Source organism: Arachis ipaensis, chromosome B6 (genome assembly GCF_059453495.1).
Source record: "Arachis ipaensis isolate K30076 ecotype BB chromosome B6, ASM5945349v1, whole genome shotgun sequence".
Lineage (NCBI taxonomy): Eukaryota > Viridiplantae > Streptophyta > Magnoliopsida > Fabales > Fabaceae > Arachis > Arachis ipaensis.
The window spans coordinates 152,917,586-152,933,660 of NC_142441.1; the positions used below are offsets into that span (position 1 = coordinate 152,917,586).

Here is a 16,075-nt window from a genome sequence, read left to right on the forward strand (position 1 = left end):
TCCACTATTATCCTTCTTATTTTTCCTATTGCGTTGTTCTCATAGAGGTACTTTCTTCTTCCTGCTCTTTCTCTATCTTTTTCTTTTCCAGATACTTTCTCCTTTCCGTAGAAACATTTATTGGGGTAGATAATTCTTTTTTTTTATCGTTTTTACTTCAATACCATTTTAACTTTGTATTATATTATTTGATTTGTAATAAAAATAATAACAAAAATAATTAATATTAAAATTTTTGAAAGATAAATATTATCAAAAGTAAAATTGATCTTTTAAAATACTAAAAAATAATTTATAAATTGTAATTGATTTTATATAATTTAAAGAAAAATCAGTTTTTTTATTAAAAAAAATTAATTTTTTAAATAAAAATAAATTTTTATGTGCAAAAACTATTTTTTCATGTAAAAATAAATTTTTTTAAAAATATTTTTTATTTAAAATTAATTTGGCTTATTAACCTAAACAAAATTTTTTATTAATCAAACTCAGATTTATTTTTTTTGTTAATCTTAACCATATGTATTCCTACATATTAATAATAAATTTAAAAATAAAATAATTATATTTATAAATTTTATTTTAATATAAATATTAATATATTTTTTTATTAAAAATTTTTGTCTCTTCAAATATTTTTTTCAAGTTCTGTCTGTACTCCTATGTACTCTCAATTTTTATTAAATTAATTTGTATTTGATGTAAAAAATTTAGAATCACAAGACTATTTTAATCATTTTATATAATATTTTAGTCTTGTCCATGTGTATCCAAACATTTCTTTAATTGCTAAGGGTATATGTGAAGAATGGCACTTTTTCTTTGCTTTTTGTATGGAATTGCTGTACCTCATGAGTGTGAACCAACCTTAGAATAATAAATAAATGCAAAGAAAAAAAAGAAAAGAGTTCCATATTCTTATGATTTCTAAATGTGAATTTCGTTTTTAGATACCATTGAAATAAATTAATCCTAAAGACATGGATGATTGACACAAATATCAGGAACCATATAAGCTTCTATCAGGCAAAGCATATATACTGGGGATTCCTTTTGTTAGGGGTAAGAAATTTTATTTCCTCTAGCATAGTATGTTTTAAGCTATGAAATACGGACACTTTATTGAATCGTCGTATTCGCGTATCAAATATATTTTAGACATACTAAAATATCATCATATATTGGCATATCTAACTTTATTGTTGACTTATATTTTTTAAATAAATTTAAAAATAGTATATATTATTGTCTTCAATACTTTGTATAATTAAATAAGACATTAAAAATACTTAAAAATTAAGAATCTCTATCATCGCACTCCATCCCTGCTTCTGCATTAAAGCTTCTTCAAGAACTTGCTGCGATCCCACATTGAAGTGTTATTTCCTATTTTAAATTAAGTATTATTATTGTACTCTTTTGAGTACTCTACATTAATATCAATAAAATATTAAGATATTATTATAATTTATCAAAAAAAATATTTTATATTTAATCAAAAATATTATTTACATACTAAAATCAGTCACTAAAATCAGCTAGTATTCTCATGTGTATTTTATACTTATAGCTGATTTTGATATACACCTAATATGACTGTTTTATATGTATATTATATCTCTACGATTCACAAAAAATTAAAATTAGTGTATTCACGTATTCCATATCATGTCCTATGTCAAGGTCAATGTCCTTAAAACATTAGTTTAACCAAGGCAAGAACAATGTCAACTTTTTAAATGGAATCAATAAGAAAATGCTCCAAAAAGAAGCAAAAAGAAACTGTCAGCACAAGTAATAAGGAGTCCCATAATTCATGTAAGGTATAACTTGTATCCTTAGTTTATATATATACACTCAAATAAATGCATGACTGCAATGTGCAGCATTGCATTCAAACACAAACACCAGCAAAAAAAATTCATCATCTGATTTTAAATTAACTATCATCCATGACTCTTAAAAGGAAATCCTTCCGGCTAAGGATTCCGTGGCCGTTTGCGCCTATCGGCCAGCCGAGTACTGAACGGCCGGGCCGTCCGAAAGGCAAAACAAAATCTACCAAAGATTCAGACACAGATGTACCAATTCAAAGAGCACCTTCACCACCACCTAAGCCTCCAATAATAGAGATTCCTGAAAAACCAACAACTACTTCTGTGATGATTGAATCTTCGATTCCTTCTCCATCAAAAGCTTCAACACCATATCACACCCCACAACCTTCTCCATCCAAAACTTCAACCCCATTTCACACTCCATCACCATCACCATTACTCCAACATTCTATAGTGTCCTCTTCTCCCAAGACTCCACCAAAGCTTGCTACCCAAGAAACCACAAGGCCTGAACAAGAAGAGGAAAACAAGGATGTCTCTGAGCCAAAGATAATGTCAATTGAGCCTCAAGACTCTCAGCAACAAGTCTCTAAAACCGAACCAGCTTCTAATCAACCTCCTACTTCTCAATTGCCTCCATTAGCAGAGCCAACCAGCGAGACGTTAAAGCGCAACACTGAAGAAAGAACTCTGGCTGCATTGCCTGATTCTGAAGAGGAAGAAGAGAAGATTGTAGAGGCAGTGTCTGAGTTTGAGCCTGTGCCTCAAGAAACCGAAACAAAAGCAAAGTCACCTTTGAAAAGCATCCCCAATTCACCTCAGATGCCAACACAGCCTCCAGATTTCAAATCACAAACTTCTTTTAAGCCTTCATCTCCAGTTTCTACAACCGAACCAACCTTTGATGAACCTCCACCTCCTCAATTACCTCCTTTAGCAGCGCGAACCGGCGAGGTGTTAATGCGGGCTGCTGACGAAAGAACTCTGCCTGCATTGCCTAGTTCTCAAGGGGAAGAAGAGAAGATTGTAGAGGCAGTGTCTGAGTTTGAGCCTGTGCCTCAAGAAACCGAAACAAAAGCAAAATCACCTTTGAAAACCATCCCCAATTCACCTCAGATGTCAACACAGCCTCCAGATTTCAAATCACAAACTTCTTTTAAGCCTTCATCTCCAGTTTCTAAAACCGAACCAACCTTTGATGAATCTCCACCTCCTCAATTACCTCCTTTAGCAGCACGAACCGGCGAGTTGTTAATGCGCGCTGCTGACGAAAGAACTCTGCCTGCATTGCCTAGTTCTCAAGGGGAAAAAGAGAAAATTGTTGAGGCTGTGTCTGAGCTTGAGCCTGTGCCTCAAGAATTTGAACCAGAAACCTCTTTTAAGTCTTCATCTCCAATTTCTAAAACTGAACCAACCTTTGATCAGCCAAGTATTCAAGAAAGCACTTTGCCTCCATTACTTGCCTCTCAAGAAACCGAATCAAAAGCTGTCTCTTTTCATCATGAACCAACCTCTGATCAATCCCCTTTGGCGTTGCTGAAAGAAGCTGAGCTGAAGATGAAGTCACCATTGAATACCATCCCAAAGTTGCCTGAGGAATCTTCTAGACATGAAATGGAACAAACAACATCGACAGAAAAGAAGTTTGATTTGCATGGTGCTGCTGAGAGTTCCAAGCCCTCTTTGAAACCACAAAGCAAGTTACTTGAGCCTCAAGAAAAGGAGAAAGAGGTGCATGAACATGTTAAAGCAAGAAAATCCAAAGGCAGATCCACTAGCCAACCAATTCTACATACCATAGCATCTAGTTCAGGAACAAAGAGCAATAAGGATCCATTCTCTGAGGTGTTTCGTCCGCGATGCAGAACACAACAAGTAGTAGAGAGAAACTTGATGTTTGCAACTTCCAAGTTTATGTCAAGCATCTCACCAGAAAAGGCTGCATTTCATAAAGGCATCGTAGGCGAGGTTTCGAAGTTTGTTCACAAACTATCCACTGAGGAACAAACACAGGTTGTGACACTGGCTGGGGAGAACAGAGGAGCCACAATGGAAGTTGAGAATTTGGCGAAGAATGAGGCCGATGAGGCCGAAGAGGTCGAGCCGGAAGAGAGCTCCCAGGTAATCACAGACATGGATGGAAACACTGAGAAAGATTTAACCAAGGATGATGCATTTGGGATGGCTTATGTCAACAGCAACATTCAAAGTATCAACAATTCAGTGATGGTTCATGGTTCAATCACCTAAAGATGATCAAAGACCTGGAATTCTTCATCATTTGTAGAGGAATATATGAAAGAATAAACATAGTTTGTATAAGATATTGTAACATATAAAAAATAAGGATTAAGTGTTATTTGCATTAGATATTGATACATTGAACTTGGACAAAAGATCATATGAGTTTAACAACATACACTTGTGCAATGTCATTTTTATTTGGAAATTGCTCATATACAAGAAAATTAAAATGGAAAGATATTCAGTACATTGAGATTACTTTTGCAAATGTCTCTTATGATGTTACAAAACTAAGAAACTTGAGAATGAAAGCACTCATTAGAACAAGATACATTGTGATCATTCGCAAGCAGGTTTGGTGTCGAAGCTGCTTAAACAGATTGCGAAGGCTTGAAAGGCCGAAAGGGGATACCGGTAATCCATGGTGAATATGTCCTTCCCAATCTTTCCAAATTGTAGTATCACTTTCTCTTGTTCCGCGGTAGAAACATTTTGAGAAGGCTCTACAGCTGCTACAAGCTGAAAGTTCTTAACAGACGCAACTGTGACTCGGCCCTTGAAATTCAAGCACCAACATTGAAGTTGCTCATGCCATCTAGGAGCCTTGTTTTTCAAAACAAGTTCTCTTGCACAATGGCTTGATTCTGGAGTACTGAGAGTACTAGCTGACCCGGTTTCAGTTACTGGCTTCTTCGCTTTGGAGAGAGACAGAGTAGTACATTCATGATCATTCAAGAAATTGGTGAAATTTAAAGGAGTTGGAGCAGTTCCTCCTTCTTGGATTGATGATACAGGGATTGAGTGCATTGCACATCGCATTCGCCTCGGCCCTCTTGTTCTCAGAACATTGAGTTCATAAGAGACTGTTGCTACATTATAGTTAGCAGAAGAAGAAGAAGAAGAAGCAGCAACTCTTGGAAGAACCTGTTTCAGGTGTACTCTTTGCTGCGATTTGCAATTCGATTGAAGCAAAGAAGGATCGAGTGAAGGCTGACCATCCAAGATCATGAACTTGGTGCCAAGAAAATTAGACCTGTTGATTGCTTGCAGATCAAGTAAACAGCAGAACAATTCATTGGTCATAACTGAAGATTTATTGGACTAATCTAACCTTAGTTTTCCGATGTAAGTAGTGCTAGCTCGCGAGAAATCGTCCGCGACCAATGATATGAAGAATTCGGTACATGTTGCCCTTCTAGTCTTCTTTGCAGCCAGTAGTAGTTTGCTCATATCACCAGAAGGAGCTGCAAAATATTGGAAGGGATTTTGAACCACAAAATAAGTTCAAGACTAGAGTTTCATGATAGAATAAACATTCTTGAATCATCATTCATTGTTAACAGAGTTATTTACAAGAAGAAAATAAATGATTGAGAACAATGAATATTACCAGGGCTGAGACCAAGGTATAAACAATATGTTGAAGAGGCCCTTTCTCTCTTAATAAAACACTGTATTGGAGTGTCTCTTGGACCAGGCTGATACAACATTATTAATCATAAATTAGATATAATGTAACAATATTCTTTCAATCTTGAAACAAAATAACCAGATAGGACACTGAAAAGTTAAATAAAACAACATTTGAAGCCTTATCCGAGCTCGACTACATGGATCAAACAATACCGCAATACAAATTCTTTATCTGATCTAGAGGAGTAAACTAAACATAGCACATGAAATTAGACTATGCTACGTGTATATCAAAATTACAATCAACCACCAATCAAAATTACAATCAACCACCAAAGTTCGCCACCAATATAAAATATATACTGAAATACAAATACAAACCACACATGTATTTATACATAAATACATTGATAATTGATTTTAATGGCTGATTTATAACATGATTTAAATAGTAAATCTTAGAAATTATTAAAATTGATTTAACTTATTGAAAAGGCATAGAATGAAATAAAATAAAATGAAAAGAAAAATACCTGCTTGAGTGATATAGGGAAAGTGATCCAACCACACTGTTCTGGTGTCTTAACCACATCCTTTGTTATCTGTCTCCAAGTTCTGCAAACTGAGGCACATGCCACAACCACTCTTCTAGAAGGCCATGAAGTTTCACTTCCTTCCACCCTTTTGATTATGTCTAACAGCAACTCAGGTGGCAAGTTAGCCCACCTGCTCTGATCTCTTGCTGCCATGGCTGAAGAGCATGCTGGTACTGTTACTGATAATAATGATGATTGTGATGGTGATGATGATAGTGATGATATTGGTGATGAACATTCAGGTGCAATGTGTGATTTTCCATGCCTATAATGATGATGATGAACACTATGCTTGTTGTTGTTGTTGTTGTTGTTGTTTCTATACATGTTGCTAATGCTTTCTCCAATCTCCTTGAGCTCCTTCACAATATTCTTCAATGGCTTCATCATTGGCTTATTAGAAGAAATAGAACTAATATAACTGCCAGTAATGTTTGAAAACAAGAATCAGAAAGAAGAAGAAGAAGAAACCAAAGTATATTATAGAGCTATAGAACATTTATGGTTAGACTTATATATATATGTGTGTGTGTGAAATGTTATTACTAGTAATTTGACTGTCCAGATATTAGGATCTGAGCTAAATATTTAGTCTATTATTAGAAATTGGACTAATTTAGATCGAGACATAGTTGCTTATATTAATGCAATATCACTAATAATAATTTATTTAGAGTGAAATGCATCATGGGGTGGGGGTTTAGATAAACAAGATTATTAAAAAACCATAATCAAACAAAAGTTCCCACCCTTGAAACTTTAAAAATGAAAAGAAGGAAAAGGCACAAAGGTTTAGAGATATAGATGAGTGTACCATGAGACAAGGTCCTAGAAAATGAGCAGAGAAGACACAAAAAGAGGGGGAATGTGTGAGAATTGAACAAAAATTTGTACCTCAAAAACTTCAAAAGCCAGTCTTGAACAAATCAAAAGGTGAGAAAGAAGAGGAAGATGAACAAGGTTTGTTTGTGGTGGTTGTTGTGATGAGTTTATAGCTTATAAGTTACACATATATAATTAATATAATTTAATTACTTTTATAACTTAACAAAACAAAGCTTGTGGATAAAAACTAAAACTAGAAAAATTGGAATCACATCATACACACCCTTTTGTGCCTTTTGGATTTTGGGTTTCTTTCAAAGAATCAAATTTTTTCTTTCTTTTTTTTTTATTTTAAGAAATAGAAATGGCTTAAAGGAAAATGCTTTTGCTCTCTGCAATGCTAGACCCAAAATATGCAAGTGCTACTGCATGCACAGTTTCAATAAAAATTGGAACCAGTTTTGAGTCTGAATCATGGTTCAGTGTATGCAAAAAAAAAACAATGGTTGTAACATGTGGGAAGTGGGGACCACCTTGAAGATAATGAATCTTTCTAAGATTGATACCATGAATTTTGTTACTCAATTCTAAGACTAATCCAACGGTTCAATAGTGCTTGGTCAAAGCAATCCATAAGATCTTGTCTCCTTCAATTCTCTTTTGGGAAATATTTTTTGTAATGAAAAATTTACTTGCAAACAAGTCATGTATGCATTATTTTTATTTTTGAAAATTTAAAATTATAAAATTCACTTAAAAAGGATTAAAAACTTTATAATATCCAATTCTTATATACTTTGTTTCTATATTTACCTTATAATTGTTAAATTTTAATGTGATTCTTCTTCATTCAAGTTATTATAGATATTTTATGGGTTAACTATTAATTTGATACCCAAAAGATTTAGACACTAACAAAAAAATTTTTAAAAATTGTTATTGACAAAGTAATCTCTAAATGATTTTAAAATGCGACAAAAATAATCAATAAATATTATATTTTTTGTAAATAACAAAAAAAAATTATATTTAACAAACGGTTTATCCATTTGATCCAATTTTTTATGACAATATTTGAATAAATATCTAGAAGGTACAAAAAAAATTGTAACAAATCTTGATATTTATAGATTTTTTTAATTTTTAAAAAAAATGTTATCATTCATAATTTTAAAAAATAGAACAAAATTTGATCTCTAATTTATTTTTTTTTAATTTTCGAAGAAATGTTATCATTCACAGTTAAATTTTTTTTAAAAAAATTACTTGACATAAAATTACTAAATTTTAAATATAAAGAGATCTTATTTTTTTTAATATTGATTGCAAAAATTTACATCATAATATGATCTTTAAAATATTTTTTTGGAATATATATTTTTTTGTCCCATTTTTAAGTCTTTCAAAAATTTATTTGTCATTAGCATTTTTTTGAGTTCGTTTTGTTAATAATATAAATATTTAAATACCATTTTAGTAATTTATTCATATTTTATAAACAACCTTCAACAAACATTAAATCTTATAAATGTCATATTTTAAATATTCAGATAATATTATTCAATTTTACTTTATTTTACTTTTTCTTTATTATCATTAGGAGTGGTAACATGCACCTTAAATATATTTTAAATAGATATTGAACTAAAAAATTTTCACTAAATACAAAAGATCTTTAGTTATTAAAAAAAGATAATTAATTAATAATTTAATATTTTTTTACATAAAAATCAATTCTATTTTAAATTATTATCAAGTTATATAATAATATTACATCTTTTTAATAACCTGCAAATTAAATCAAATATTTACGAATTAAAAACGAATAGAATTAGAGTTAAAATATTCTAAACCCACTGTTAAAATTAAAATTGAATCCAAATCTTAGTATACCTTACCATTGCCACCCCTACTTAGTACTTACCATAGTCCTCGGTTTCATTTTTTATTTTCTTGTTTATTGAGCTATATTTGATTCTATATACTTTGATTACAGTGTAAACAGCTGTATGTCACTTTGATTTTGTGTTTATGTATAGTTTTGTGCTCTCCAAAGAGAAAGTACAATATCGAATGAACACCCAGCTAGTATTCCTTCAATGGAGTAGCCAATAATATTATTCACAAAGAGTAATATTATTTTAATATGCTATTGATATCAACATATATTGTGTTAATATATTCTTATTTATTATCGGAAAAATGTGAAAAAATAAGATCAAGTGAAGTTTTAATTATAAACTTTATTTATTGAGAAATACTTGTACATAATTATAATTACTTACATTGATTTATTATATTTAAAAAGTTATATAAAAATAAAAAAAAAATGATTATGGAGGTTTGATTTTAAAGTACACATTATGGATGTTTATTTAACGGTAGATAATAATATCTTAGAAATATTATATACAAATATAACATTTCCCTCCTAATAATGTGCTCTACAATATATAAGTATTCATCATATCTAATCTAATGATATCATGGATAATGGATACAAAATATGTCAAAAAGGTATCTAAAAAATGTTGTGTAAAAAATAAAAATAACAGTTCTTTTATAGTAAATCATATATAAACTAAGAGACAAATGTCATAAAAAAAAAAAAAAAAACTAAGAGACAAATAACTTGAGCAACCACTGCCAATTCAATAATGTAGTTCTCCATTTAGATGGAAAAAAAAATTATGCAATGCAACCCTTGGTCCTTTCATTTATTAATGTAATTTTAATTTAAAGTTATATTCCAAATCACTACCCAAAAAGTTTTTAGTCGAATATTTTAATTATCAACAAATTTTAATCACAAAATTAGTTTTTAACTTTTTATTCGTTAGATAAATTAATTTTTATTGGTATTTAATAAAGATATAATAATAATCTTTAAAAAAATTTGTTTAGAAATTAAATTAAAGCATCCCATTAAAATCTTTTTAAAGAGTGAGTTGAAATAATTCTCTTTAATTGATCTCATCAAGTTTCCAAATTGAAACTGTTTAAGGGTCACAAACTCTCCCATCATCTCTAGTGTAGTTATGGTCAAAAAGTAAAGACTTTGACTATTAATATGGTTGTATGTGAAAAGGCTGGTTCATGAAAATGATGGAAGATGAGGAAATATGAACCATGAATTCATGTCATTTTCTTCTCAAACCTCTTCTCTTGATTCATTCTCACAATTTCTCCTTCTTCCTGGATTTAGGTAAAGGTCATAAGATATTATTGCTATATATAATTTTATATATATACCCACCTATATCTCTTATTTATGTCTACATTAATTTCTGTCCAGAGGGGACTCATTTTCTATGCCTTTTGAATTAAGGGCAAATTTTCTTAGGAGGAAAAGCACAATAGAATTTATTATTTTTTATTAACAATTAGTTAATGATATTTAAAATTTTGAGTTAAAATATTTAATTAAATTATTAAATTAAAAAAATTGGATTAATGACTAAAAAATAGTAATAAAAAATAATAAATTATTCTGATAGCCCTTAAATTTTTTTGTTAAATAATTATATACTCATCAGTCATTACTCATGTTAATACTTTAATATGTGTAATTTTATCATTTTTTATTTGTTTGTTTTATACTAATGCTTTTTCTTCTTCCCTTTTTTTAAGTAATAAAAGGAATTTTTAAAGAAAAATTATTTTTTTTATTATCATTAAATTCTTTTATTAAGTGATGAACTTTTTAATAATTCAGAGTAAATAAGTTATACAATATTAATCAATCATATAACATATTTTCATCATCTCTAAAACAGCTAATTAGTTTTAATTATTGTATGAAATGATTAATTAATTAATTATATACAATTATTGAAAGTTTTTATTTAAAACAATAATTTAAGCATATAATGAAACCTAAAGTAGAACTTTCCACTTCAAGAGATTTTCCTAATAAAGGGATTTTCTAAACAAATTAAGGAGTATGAATGTTGTACATAGTTTTGTAGATTACATTAGTGGTAAGTTGATGAAAGCTAAGGTGTGTCACTATCAAGAACATTGGCCTAGCACACGTGCCCATGCTCTATCCCTATTTCATTATTACAATTTTTGTTTTTCAATTTCGGATTTGGTCTCCTCAATGCACAGGTGACAGCCCAAATGGCTTGCTTGGATTTTAGTGAATTTGAAAACTCTCAATCGATTAAATTTGATTAATTTAAATTGGATAATTATATTTTTTGTGATTGAATTTGAATTGATTGATCAAATTCAGGTTCGGTTAGATTGGTTTGGATAATTATAAATTCAATTAAAATTAAATATGTAAAAAATAAAAAAAAATAGAGGAAAAAAAGAAAAAAAAATATGTAACACTAGAAAGAAAATTATGCTAAAGAGAGACGAAAGAGAAATAATGACTAAAAATAAATTAAAATTAATAAAAGTTATATAAATATTATTTTTATTTTTAATATAGTATATTTAAATATTCAAATAATTCAATTGGTTTGGATTCTGTGATTCTAAATTCAATGTCTAAACTAATTAAAGTGGAATATAATAAGATTTTACATCCATTAAATATAATATTTAAGGTTTATTTTAAGAATAGAATAAGATAAGACACTAAAAATAAGATATAAAAAATAAAGACACAAAAATTAGTATTTTTATATTTAATTTGATAATAAATTAGAATAAATTATAAAAAATTAATTTATTTTTATTTTATTTTATTCAAAAAATTTGAAAAAAAAAACAAAAATAAAAAATATAATTATAAAAATTAACAAAAATAATAAAAAATAAAAAATAAATTATATATCTTTTAACTTATTAATATTTTTATATTTTTTTGTCAATATATATATATATAATATATTAATTCAGTGTCTTTAATCATAATATTTTTATTTATATTTTATTTACTAAACATAATTTTAGATCTCTATCTTTATATTTCAGTATTTCGTATATATAAATAAACGCAACCTAATATAATCGAGTCTAATTGAATTTAACGGAGTAATGGAGTTATCCATGCCTGGTTTTGCTTATTTTGTTGAATATTATGCGGTATTAGGAGGAGATTCTCTCCAGTAAAAAAAATTGAATGGTGTTTAATGTTTAATTTTATTTTTTATTATTTTTTTTCTTTTTTTTATTTTTTATTTTATTTATAAAATTAAAGATAAAAGATCATATTTTATTCTTTCAAGTATTAAAAAAACTGGAGATGATCCATTTTCGAATTGGCAAAGCTATCGTTATCGAAAAGTTAGGAAAGGTAGGTGACAGATAGATATGAGTTAGCGTAGTTATACAGCATGCATGGTGTCATGGTCCACTCTACAATAATACAAACTCAAATCCATTCATCATAGATGAATCAAATTTTATTGGGTTTTCACAAATCACAACTCATCATACATGCTAATGTCATCAAACCAAAATACAGACATTACACTCCACCAACCAACTAATTCACTTGTCATCTATATAACAACACCTTTATAAATTCTATCTCAATGCCCAATAATATAATAAGAGTTAAATGTTATTTTTATCCATAAAAATTCAGAATACTAATAAATTTGTTTGTGAATGAAATAAATTAATTTTATATTTACAAAAAATTATTTTTATATGATAAAATTATTTAAATGTTTTGTTTTTATACTTTTATTCATAAATAATTTTGTTGATATTCTAAATTTTGTATGAGTAAAAGTAATAGTTTATTCATCTCTGTGGGTGCAAAGCTAAATTCATTTATTATGCATGGATAAATTTATCAATTTTTTGAATTCTCATGAGTATTATAAATAGTAATTTATTCATCATTTAAATTAAAATTAGTGGCCAATAATTTTAAGAGAATATACATATACACATACATGTGTCATGAGTGCACACAGCAGTTGATGAGAAATGTTAAGCAAATAAATGTTTTCAAATCAAATTTCTAAAAAATGTTGCTTTTGTTTTTAAATAGCAGGAAACAAAATTTAACCAAAATAAAATTTTTTATAAAATTAACACAACTTTAAAAAAAAAAAAAAACTGACTTTTGAAAGGGATATCTTTGTTAATGTTTTGATTTTTATTTTTATGACGATGACCAGGTGATTGGTGAAGAAATTATATTATGAATATCGACAAATAAATAACCAAATAATAGCTTTGCAATATCTTTTTGGTAATATTGTAATTTTCTTCTTCTTCTTTTTTTTTTTTATTGAATACTCCTACACGTTATAAGAATCTTTGTAACAGAAAGAAAATCTTATCAGCTTTGCAAATTGTAGATTGATACGTGGAACAAAGTATAATGAACAAAATCGATCATGTATTCATATGTTAAACTTGAAGCCAAGTGAAATTATTATGTATTAGTCTCCTTTGCTTTGTTCATCATGATTATGGTTGAGGTTAATTTCATGCCATTATTCTTAGTGCTTATTACTTATTCACTAATCACCATAATATTGTTTATTCCTTTAATTTAATTAATGCTATTATCAACTTACCTTAAAAGCCACGAACTGATTTGTATGGCTCAAAATTCTTAGTGCACTAATTTTTTTATTTTTGTAACCAAAGCAACCAATTAGTTGTACGTATTCGGTTTTTCTTGAATTGTATGTCATTACTTTGGTTAAATACATATTACTTAAAAAAAAACTAAAATCAAATATCTGAAAAATAAAATTGTCAAACTATTTCTATTTAAATATAACATCTTATATGAAAAATACAAATCCAAACTTAATTTATACCAACATATAATAGTTAATCATTTTTTCATGCCAATATAAGTTAAAGATATAACTAATAATTTAATAATAATTTTCACTAAAAAAATAAAAAAGAACATATAAGTAGTTTTTATTTAGCAATATTATATAGTCAATAAATATTATCCTTTTTAATCAGTATTTAGTTAGTAATAATTTGTACTCATATTTACAGAAATTTTATACACATAAAATATAATTTATACGTATATTTATCAGGATTTTTATATATAAATCAATATAATTTGTATTTATATTTTTTAGAATTTACATATATAAATTAATAAAATTTATTTATTAAAAATAATTTAGTATTTGTACCGCTTAAATAATAATAAAAATACTAAAAATTACTAATTTTAAGAGTTTCTCATTTTTATTAGAAGCACTCAAGTGGCTTGTGCCATTATAGCTAGTGGATGACATTATTATGTTGAAACTAGCTATACTCTATAAAAGGCCAACAAGGGGAAGACATGAGAATTGGCCTTACTTTTTTGAATTTAATATGAATTTTGATGACTACTATTGGATATGATATTAGCCTACCTAATAATTTTAAGAAGATATATTTTGTTTGGTTTAAAGGGGAAAAAAGGAAGATGGAGATAAAAAAAAATTGTGGACAAGGCTAATTGTTTTTACATATATTATTAGAGGTTGTATGGTTTCATCATTGATTATTAGTCTAATTATTTCTATAGATTTTTTTTCCTTGTGTTTATTTTTAGGTAAGCTATATATTAAAGCTAAGCCTTGTAAATAAATGAGATTAACTTTTATAATATAATAAAATAATTCAACATTTTAAATCTATGATAAGAAATTAAAGTACCAAATTATGAAGCAAAATTAATCATCATAGTCTTAGTTATCTTTTATATATTGTTTATCTTTCTACATATATATTTGCTGACATAAATTCATTCTGTATTGTTATTATATAGAAATTATAATATCTAAATTTAACACTAAACTCAAATATCGCAAATTAAATTAGTCAAATTTCGAAAAAAAAAATGTAAAAATTGGTGCTAAGGAGAACATTTGTGAGGGTCATAAAGAGAAAGGGACAAAGAAATCGTAAAATAAATAATAAAGTGATAAATAAATTTTTAAAAATTTATATTTTAGATAGATTAATCTCTAAAAAAATATATTAATAAAATTATTCAGGATAATAAACATGAATAAATTAATTTAAATTAAGATTTTTTATTCTAATCATAGAGGTTAATTTAAAAATAATGTATTCATATTTATTATCTTAAAATATTTTATTAATAACTTTTTTTAGAAACCAATGTATTTGAAATATAAATATTAAAAAATTTACTTGTCACATTACTCTAAAATAAAATAGATTTCACTTTAGTTATGAAATTATAAATTAAATAATATATTTTTCACACACTTTAGACAATTACAGCTTCAAGTGTATGATTGCATGCACAAACTGTAGCCCACTCCCATGTCAAGGGAATGATTACCAACATTCATCTTAATTCCCTTTCTTTTACATGCGAGAGCTTTCTTTAATTTATTATTGCATTTAAATTAAAATAACAATAAAAAATACATATTAAAAAAAAAACAAGAAATATAGGCCAAAGAGTGCAATGGGGTGCTTGTTGAAGAATCCTCTTTTCCACAATAAGCAGAAAGTAAACAGAAAAAAAAATATCAGAAAAAGCAATTGTCATTATCAACTAACAAAAAGATCCCACTATACCAACAATAAAAAGAAAATTAAAAAAGAAAAGTAAAAGATTAAAAAGAAATATAAGAAAAAGATCCTTTTAACCATTTTTCCGGATTCAACTTTTGTTACTTGGTTTGCTGTGCTGTGCTACAAACACATGTATACACAAATACTATGTACCACATATTTATGTATAATTATATATTACTTTTTTATTTATTTATAATATATATTTTATATTTTAATATATTATATATATAATTAATTTAATATATAGTTAATTATATATAGATATATATAATAAAGTTGATATATATTAGTTTATTTCTGCTTAATTTAATCCATAGAAATCCATGATAACTACATAAAGAACTTATGCATAATATTGCAAGATATGAATAAAATTAAATTGATGATGGGCACAAGTAGTAAATATGCATGCACATTGCCAATTAGGGGTGGCATCGGGCGGGTAGGGGCGGGTTTTTGCTTCCGATCCCGCTCCGCCGTATAACAATCCGCATGAAACTCATCCCACTTCTACTCACGGGTAGTAAAATGTTGAATCCTAATCCGTCTCTACAGGTACCCGCCCCGTCTCGCTCCTACCCGCTCCTATAATTATTAAAATTCAATAAATAAAATTAAATTTTAAAATTTATATAACCATCATCACATACATAATATAAATTAAAG

At 27.8% G+C, this 16,075-nt stretch overlaps 2 protein-coding genes across 4 annotated transcripts; one reads left to right on the forward strand and one right to left on the reverse strand.

The window, feature by feature from the left end:
• Window positions 1–1,893: 1,893 nt before the first annotated feature.
• On the forward strand, window positions 1,894–4,248 carry LOC107647823 (uncharacterized). The gene has a single exon (XM_016351870.2). It carries the CDS (start codon window positions 1,953–1,955, stop codon window positions 4,086–4,088), a length of 2,136 nt encoding a protein of 711 aa, XP_016207356.1. The 5' UTR covers window positions 1,894–1,952; the 3' UTR covers window positions 4,089–4,248.
• LOC107605753 (tubby-like F-box protein 5) lies at window positions 4,165–7,429 on the reverse strand. Of its 3 annotated transcripts, none has more exons than XM_016307724.3 (5): window positions 6,986–7,429; window positions 6,029–6,512; window positions 5,473–5,560; window positions 5,194–5,326; window positions 4,165–5,115 (listed from the first exon to the last, which is right to left on the reverse strand). In XM_016307724.3, the coding sequence occupies exons 2-5, from the start codon at window positions 6,479–6,481 to the stop codon at window positions 4,422–4,424; spliced, it is 1,368 nt and encodes a 455-aa protein (XP_016163210.1). In that variant the 5' UTR covers window positions 6,482–6,512; window positions 6,986–7,429; the 3' UTR covers window positions 4,165–4,421. The 3 variants fall into 3 exon arrangements, with proteins under 3 accessions (XP_016163210.1, XP_088347897.1, XP_088347896.1); XM_088491771.1 differs by having other exon boundaries at window positions 7,200–7,351; XM_088491770.1 differs by having other exon boundaries at window positions 6,906–7,073.
• Window positions 7,430–16,075: the final 8,646 nt, after the last annotated feature.

What these genes read in the sequence shown, in the direction of transcription:
- LOC107647823 (XM_016351870.2), top strand. Translation starts at nt 1,953, where the DNA reads ATGACTCTTAAAAGGAAATCCTTCCGGCTAAGGATTCCGTGGCCGTTT.
- LOC107605753 (XM_016307724.3), bottom strand. Translation starts at nt 6,481, where the DNA reads ATGATGAAGCCATTGAAGAATATTGTGAAGGAGCTCAAGGAGATTGGA. An exon ending in TCCCTATATCACTCAAGCAG is followed by an intron (nt 5,561 to 6,028) that starts GTATTTTTCTTT and finishes ATGTTGTATCAG; the next exon opens with CCTGGTCCAAGAGACACTCC. An exon ending in ATACCTTGGTCTCAGCCCTG is followed by an intron (nt 5,327 to 5,472) that starts GTAATATTCATT and finishes AATATTTTGCAG; the next exon opens with CTCCTTCTGGTGATATGAGC.